The sequence below is a fragment of the Xenopus tropicalis genome, chromosome 10 (assembly GCF_000004195.4).
Source record: "Xenopus tropicalis strain Nigerian chromosome 10, UCB_Xtro_10.0, whole genome shotgun sequence".
Lineage (NCBI taxonomy): Eukaryota > Metazoa > Chordata > Amphibia > Anura > Pipidae > Xenopus > Xenopus tropicalis.
In genome coordinates, this window is record NC_030686.2 from 15854122 (window position 1) to 15862681 (window position 8560).

Sequence of the window (8560 nt, forward strand, 5' to 3'; positions counted from 1 at the left end):
CTTTGAGAGACTTTTGCATCTTTTCAAATCTCTCCATGTTTTCAAAACGCTCCCTCCAGGGCCCCGCTTTAGTCAGTAACCTCTCAATGGAAACTTCCACCTCAAAGAGTTCCCCTTGTGATCATGTCCAGCTCAAGTTTTCCTCTTTTGTTCTTATTCGCAGCTCTGATCAGCTTTTGTCACAATTTCTGCCTCTTTCTTCTTTTGTCACTGTAGGCCTGTGTCAGCTGCTTAATGATAGTTGGAATATCCTCAGGACAGGGCACCGGGGGGCTCTCTGCAGTAGGGGGCTTGGGCTGCTGTTTTGCACGTACCACAAGAGCTGCACATGCACCTGAGGCAGAAGCTGATTCACAGGAAAACTGGGATAAATCATTATTATCAGACATGTCAGTGTTACAGGCAGTATCAGGTGCAGGTTTGGCAAGTACAGGGTTAATTGCAGGACTGGGTGCAGGTGTCTGGGTAACTGCTGAATCCTGAGGTTTGGCCTCCCCAGTAAGAGAAAGCTCAGCAGCAGCAATGATCCTGCCAGTGTGACTTACAGCAGCACCTTTTCCCTTCCCAAATATACTTTCCCTTGCTGCACAGACATCATGGGGAGTTTCTGGCACAACATCACCAGTGGCTGGAATAGTCTGGCTGTCAGATGTAAGGCTTACAGGGGATGCTGGGAAACCGGGTTCAGCTTGCACTTTATTCACAGGTGAGTGAGATACAGTTGTAACAGCAGTGTTTCTATCAGACTCAGTGGGGGGAACTTGCCTACCAGAAGCAGGGCTTACAGGGGATGCTGGGAAACCTGGATCATGTTGCAGTTTATTTACAGGTGAGTCAGACACAGTATTAACAGCAGTGTTTCCATCAGACTCAGTGGGAGGCCTTTGGCTTACAGGGGATGCTGGGAAATGTAGTTTAGTCACAGGTGATTGTGACCCAGCTTTACCCCCACCTTGCTTTCTCCCACACAATGTGCCTTTCACAGTCCCTTCTCCCCTCACTGCAGTGCCATCAGGTAAAGCCCCCACAGAGGCAGAACGCTGGGGTTTCTTATTAGAAGAGGATTTGTTACTCACAGTTTTTGCAGCAGATCTTAAAGTGCGAGTGTCTCCCTTCTCCTCAGCTGCCCCACTTTGTCTCTGCCTTGTCCTCTCACTCCTCCTCACTTCCAGCGTCAGATCCCCTGTGCCCCATGTTTCTCCCCAGTTCTGAGTTCTGCCAGGGAGTTTGCAGGGCCTGGGGCTCCATGTTGTTCTCACCTGCCTGGGCTTCCACTGGGGACTCCTCCATACTCACTGCCTGGGAAGCTCCCCCTGCAGCTGACGCTTGCTCCACAGATACAAACTCCAATGGCTCAGAGTTTGAATCCAAACTTTCCTCCAGGCTAGGCCCTAAAGCCTGGGCCTGGAGTACTGAAGGTGGTGGCTCAGAGCCACAAGATCCTGGGCTTCTGCTGGTCATGCAGAGAGATCAGATTACACGTCTGCACTCTCTCATTTCCCTACAGAAATAGGGGTTGGTAGCACTAGGTAGGTACCTAATATATAGGAATTTTTATTAAAAATAAAAATGCTTACAATAAGAAACAAAACAATACAATTCTTATACTAACAATACAAAAGTAAGGGTTTTGTTGAATTAATCATAACCAGTTCACTTGTTACTCCCTCCCCATTCCACCCACATGAGGACGGCCAACTATCAAAGTCCACCCCTTTGTCCATATTGGCCGCCTCCCCTCCCCACACCCTCACCAATCCCACATCACCCAATGGATAGCCAGTTCCAAAGTCTTGTCTCTGTCCAGTTTTCATTTTGTGGCTTCCATTCCCTTCCACCAAACCAAAATTTCCAAAGCCCACGCCCACCCTAACCCCTTCCCCCACCCAAAAGAAAAAGAAGACCCCCCAAACCCAATACAAGGCTTCCGCCATAATAATGAAGGCAAAGGCTTGGGATCTGTCGAAAATGCCTAAAAATAAACAAAAAGGCAGTATCACGTTCTTGAAATAAATATAAACATACAAAAACCAACTCAGTAGCAGAAGGAAACTGCCTTGGGGTGAAGCCTACAGGGTAAAGCCCCTCCATAATGCCGGGGTACAAGAGGATCGAGCCGACTCTAACGATCGAATGTATCTTAGCTCCACCATGATGGATTTAGCAATGTTCTCAGGGGTCACATCCGAACCAAAGGAATAGCGGCATCGCCCGTGCCATAGATGGTATCTATATACCGTAATAACCAGGTACAGCGTCTCGTGGTCGTGGCTGTGCTGTTGGGCCGACACACCATAGGCCAGTTCAGCATAGCCCAGGGTGTCCAGGAGCGGAGCACAGAGAGCTCGGGAGACCTGAGAGCGCACACTCTTTGCCAAGGGACAATGCTGCAGAAAATGCTCCTGGGACTCCTCCACACCACATCCCCAGGGGCAATTTCGGTCGACCACCGACAAATACTTGACATTTCCCCTGACAAAGAGTTTTCCCTGAAGAGAGAGCCAGGATAGGTCAAATAACTTGAGAGGCAACCTCTTGCTATTGAGGAAACGCAAGCTCCTGACCAGAGTGTTCCCAACGCAGTCCCTCAAGGCGAGCGGAATAGCAGACATCTAGCACCCTCATATAAAGAGCGCGCCTGGAGGCTGTACCGAGATCATCTACTCTGATATCCCATCTCCTCAAAAGCTTCAGCCCAAGGACAAAGTATGATGGGAGATGACTATGTCGCACCCGCACCTGCTTCACCCTATCGCCCTGTAACCAGTCACCTACAGGGGATACCCAGGCCCTGACACTGCTTTGCCACGGAACTTCAGTTCTTTGACCCAGGTGCCCAAAGTTAAACTTCAGGAAAATGGTGCCAAAGAAGGCCACAGGACACAACATGTCCAACCCACCCTCTTTTGTCCGCAGGTAGGTTATCCCTCTTTTCACAGGGTTCAGCCTGCTCCCCCAGAGCATCTGGAAGAACAGGCTGTGGATCCTCGCATAGAAAGCTTCTGGCAAAGGATAAACAAAAGACACATACAGGAGGAGAGGGACCAGGTAAGTTTTGATGAGCTTCACCCTTTCCCTATAGGACAGCCTCCACTTTTTCCACCGCTGTACCCTTGCATTCACGGCATCCAACTTTGATTCCCAATTGAGTTTGGAATTGTCTTCCCTCCCAAATTTGACCCCAAGGATACTAATTTCTTTGGAGGCAAGCTGAAAATCAGGAAGAGGGAAATCTGGCTCCCCTTCCACAGTCCAGAAAGCCTCCGACTTGTCAGTGTTGACCAGCGACCCGGAGGCCTCTGAGTAACTTTCGATGGCATCAGTCAACAAGTTCACCTCCTCAGGATGTGAGACAACGACTGTGACATCGTCCGCGTAGGCTACCAGCTTCAGGGGCAGGCAACGAGGGGCCCGAAAGCCCTCCAAATCCAAGGCCTGCACCGCTCACAGGAAAGGGTCTATGGCAAAGACATAGAGCAATGGACTCAGAGGACAACCCTGACGCACCCCGGCCTCAACCCCAAAGTTTTCACCGCGCCAACCGTTAACAAGTGGGAAGCTCTCTCCCTCCCTGTACAAAACAGTGAGCCATTCGACAAATTGATCCGGGATGCCGTACTTACGCAAGGTGGCCCATAGGTACTGATGATCCACTCTATCAAAAGCTTTGGCCTGGTCAAGACCTACCACATATCTCCTACTACTCTGAGCTTTGCATGTTTCAAGCACTTCACGAATTGACAAGAGTGCCCCAAAGATGCTCCGCCCTTTCACCGTGCAGAACTGCTCACAGGACAATAAAGTGCCTAAAAACAAAATCAGTCTAGAGAAAAGCATCTTTGCAAGAAGCTTCCTGTCTGTGTTCAAGAGGGCAATAGGCCTCCAATTCTTGACATCCGAGGGATCCTTGCCTTTTGATAGCAACACTAAGGAGGACAATCTCATGGAGGGAGGTAAGACACCTCCTCCCAGGCAGTCTCTAAAGACCTCCACGAGAATTGGGGCCAAAAGGTCTTTAAAGGTCTTATAAAATTCGGCTGTGAGGCCGTCTGGGCCTGGGGCTTTCTTTAAATGAAGCTGGTCAATCGCCATTTTGACCTCATCCTCTGTAATGTCAGCCACCAAAGACGAAAAGTCCAAATTCTGCAGATCAGGACCCGGGGTTCCCTCCAAGAAGGCCTTTATCTTCTCCCCCTCCAAAGCTTTGCTCTTAAACAGGTCAGCATAGTAGGCCTGAACAACTCGCAAGATCCCACCCTTGGATGTCTGGACTATACCCTGGGAGTCCTTCAGGCCAGTTATTACCTTTTTCTCCACAGACTCTCTGCAATTCCGAAAAGGATCCGGGGAATGGAAACCACCATAATCCCTCTCTAGAACCAGAGACCTGTAGCGACTGTACTGATGCTCCCTGATCAAGAGCTTCAGCTGGGAAACTTTATCCCCTGCCACCCCATCCGAAATATAAGACTCAAGCTTCTTTCGTAGGGACAGGTACTTTTTATACTTATTTCCCTCCCTAACAACAGATAGTTTATGGAAGAAGTTGCGGAATGACTCCTTAGCCTCCTCCCACCACTGCGACATAGAGTCGAAAAGCATAGTCCTTGTCAACTCGAGCTGAAGGAGTGCCTCAAAGGAGTGCCTAACTGCCTCCCCCTCCAGGGATTCAGCACTCAACCTCCACAACCCCCGACCCTTAGCTGGAACTGAGGAAGCCCCCAACAGAAAGGATAAGGCAAGATGATCTGAGTAGTCAACTAGGACTTCCTCAACTTCTGTGAAGACCTCCCCTGACTGGACAAAAGCCATATCTAGCCGACTACTTTTCCCAGCACAGTGATAAGTATGTTTCCCTACCCGGCCATCATGGGTGAAGACATCAACCATATCCGCCTGCTGCAGCATGTTCTTCAAGAAGTGACTTTCATGCTTATCAAAGAAGCGACCTGACCTATCAGCAGCATTAAGGACTTGGTTAAAGTCTCCAGCCCAGACGACCGGGATGGAGGTGTGGAGGTACTGCTGTAATTCCCTAAGTAGAGTTCTCCTCCCGAGCCCTGACTGAGGCCCATAGGTGTTAATAAGCCGCAATCTGCGCCCCGCAACTGACACATCCAATAGGAGACATCTCCCTACCTCAACTTCCACGAGACGATGCACCTGGATCCCTGAATGTCCCCGAAATAGGATCCCAACTCCTGCACCTGGTTCTGGTGCAATCGAGAAGAAGCTGGGACCGCAATGCCACTCCCGGGAAGCCCTCCGAAGATCCACAGAGGATCCCAATCTGGTTTCCTGGAGGAAAATGATATCTGCCGAGGAGTGTTCAAGGGCTTGATATACTTGGAACATGGCACGGGGCGACTTCATGCTTGATACATTGGTGGACATGATCCTGAGTGGAGAGAAAACCATGGTTAAGATTTATGTTTATATCTTTTATTTCTCTTCCTTGCCTCTTCTTGTCTCTTATCCTCCTGACTGGTATCCCCCTCCAGGTCCCCATACCTTTTGACCTGAACACCTGAAGGGACAGGATCATCATCCCCAATAGACACAATTTCATCTGTGTCCACAGAAAGGTTACCACCCCCACTACCTTTCTTTACCTGGGTTTTAACCCCCTGCCTTTCAGAGGGCCTTTTTTGGGTTACATGCTCCTGCCCTGTGTCCATTTCCCCCTCATCCCCACTCTTGCTTTCGGAATCCCCCTCCGCCCCACTATCAGATTCTTCAGCAAGACATTGACCAGGGGAATGTACTGGATCAGCTTCCAAAGGGACTCTCTCCTGCTCAGCCTGTCTCTCCTCCTCCCTTTCCATTCTTTTGAGCTCATCATGTTCCTCCATTTCTTCCCCCCAAGATTTGTGTCTACTCAAAGGGGTAAATTTATTTGAGAGGTCAATTTCCATGGAGGGAATTAGTCTCTGTGGGGCTTGCTGCTTTCCTTTCCCTCTGCCAACTTCCACCCAATCTTTTCCTTTAGAAGGGACAGAGGATTTTGGAGCTACAGAACCAGATTTTAGGAGTATGGGCTTAGAACTCTGCCTCTGAGGCAAAGGAGCAGACTTGGGACCTTTGGGTTGGTGAGGAGGTGGGGATGGGTTGTGTGGTTGTACAGCCAGTATAGGCTGACTTATGGACTGATGAGACTCTGACCCTTGGACTGGGGGCTGACATTCTCTGAGTTCCTCTCTAATCTCTTCCAGCATTTCCTCAGCCATCTCCTCCTCCAAATTAGGGCAACTCTCCCTGATATTATGAAGAGCCTCAGGACAAGCCCTGTGCGAGTGGCCAAAGAATCCACACAGGTTGCACTTTACGTCCTTACAGTCTCGCCCTATGTGCCCAACATCACCACAAAGTGAACACCTGACCACTGCACAGGCATTTGCACGGTGACCATAAGAGCCACATTTGAAACAAGCCCTCGGCTGCCCGGGGTAAAAGACCACTCCCCTCTCATCCCCAATAAAGACTGAGTTAGGGAGATGCTGAGGGATGTTATAGCGCATTCGGAGCTCCACATTAGCACACCAACCCCCAGACCAGTACCCATTGTTGTCTATGTCCATAGTGAGGGGGGAGAGAACCTTACAATGCCTGCCCAGCCATATTGCTATGTCTTCAGGAGGGACATTGTCATTTTTAAACAAAACCGTGACCTTTTTGGTCTCTGGCTTAGTGACTGGAATCACCTTAAAGTTCTTCCAGAGACCCGTGGATCTAAAGTGATCATACTCATGCCAGAAGTACTCAAGTTTGTTAGAGGTCCTGAAAACAATGTCGTACTCCAACTCGGAGTTCTTTATGCAGGCTCTTACATCTGCAGGGGTTAGGGTGGCCTGTTTCAGCAGCAACTCCTTCCCAATCACATCCCTGCTGGGCATTGACTCCCTTTCTCCTTCCCATTTCAGCCTAATGCGGTTTCTCAGCTTGAACACTGGGCCAGTAACTCGACGCTCCACCCCCGGGACTCTCACTCGATTTAGGGGCCTATTCCAAGCATTAGGTGGCTGTGGGGGGTTGATCTTTTGGCCTGAGTTTCTACCCATGGATGCATTATTTGCCTGGATTGATGAGGGAGGGGGTGGCATTAATGGATTAGGTGCTGAGGAGACACCAGGTACCGGCACAGTAAGCGGAACGGACTGATGAGCCCCAGAGGGTGCCTCAACTGCCACATCACTTGCCCCTGCAGTTCCACTCTCCCTGCCCTGTGGTTCCTGCAGAACTGACTCCACACACCGCGTTACCACCCCAGCATTCTCACCATCACTTTCTCCATCACTCATACAAGCCACACCCACACTAGGCTCCTCCTTCTTGCCATCTGCCACTCCAACACTCACTGCCACCGGCCCATCCACACAAGGTGTTACCGTCAATTCCATATCCGAACACTCCCCATGCCCCAGAGCAGAAGCATCTGAAGCACTCTGTTTTACAACAGAAACCTCGGTTTGGCCCTGGGGGGCCCCACTTTCCTGATAGGATGGAAGAGATGGAAAGTCATCTTGGGAAAAGACAAAAGTCTCCACCTCTCTCTGGGGCAGGTTGCCCTTCTTCACCTTCCCTTGCACTGTTGCCAGTTCCTCCTGGGTAAAGACGAAATTAGGGGCATGTATCTGGGCAACAACCGTCTTCTTATGGTGCAGTTTCCCTGGCGTTCTTCCTTCCCGGTCGCTCTCGGATGAGGAGACCTGCCTGGGAGATCTGTACAGCACCGGCTCCTTCAGGATTTTCGCAGATGCTTCAAAGCGCCTCCTGTTGGCGTACACCTCCGCCATTGGCCCTATTTGGCCCCTCACGCTGTCCAGCTCTTTATCCAGTGAAAACATTACAGCATTTAGATGGTTAACTTTAGACAAGTAATACTCCTGATCCTCTACTTTTGCATAGGAGTACTGGTTGTAGGCAGCCTTCATCTCAACGCCCAGTTGCTTCCTTTTTGCCTCCAGATCTTCCATCAGTCTGATTGACTGAATCAGTTGGTCACTATCAATCTTGTCCCCTTCAAAAGGAGACTGTTTAAGCACAGAGATGGCCTGCCCAGCTAAGGTATTTGTTTTGGCACTGTGCGTATTAACATTCAGGCTTGGAGCACCAACATGTCTGCCTTCCAATTCAGGTGTAGTAAGATGGCCGCCACTGTGCTTCTGCAAACCTTCTGCACCTCCAAGATGGCTGCTACTCAAATTGGGAGTACCAAGATGGCTGCCATGAAGTCGGCTCTGCTCTTTGCCACATCCAATATGGCCGCCAGCAACATCCACTTCCTGCTTAGAAGCCATGTGCTTTGGAAATCCAAGATGGCCGCCAGCACCATGCACTTCCTGTTTGGAAGCCATGTGCTTAGGATATCCAAGATGGCCGCTGGACTCTTGCTGTTTGGCATTCTGTGCTTGTTTGCTGGCTTCCTTCAGCACTTTCCCCCCAGGGAGAGAAGGAGTTCCCTTCCCCAGAGCAGTGGGAGCCTGGGATGGAGCAGGGGAAGTGTTTATGGGAGCTGGTACTGCACTTACAGATGCGCCATCTTGGGTATGTACACCAACAG

The 8560-nt window shown here is 50.2% G+C and overlaps 1 protein-coding gene across 1 annotated transcript; it reads right to left on the reverse strand.

Annotated features, from left to right (window-relative positions):
* Nucleotides 1–1905: 1905 nt before the first annotated feature.
* LOC116407952 lies at nt 1906–8357 on the reverse strand. Its single transcript, XM_031894357.1, has 2 exons — nt 5140–8357; nt 1906–1972 (listed from the first exon to the last, which is right to left on the reverse strand). Exon 1 carries the CDS (start codon nt 8352–8354, stop codon nt 5421–5423), a length of 2934 nt encoding a protein of 977 aa, XP_031750217.1. The 5' UTR covers nt 8355–8357; the 3' UTR covers nt 1906–1972; nt 5140–5420.
* Between the last annotated feature and the right edge of the window lie 203 nt (nt 8358–8560).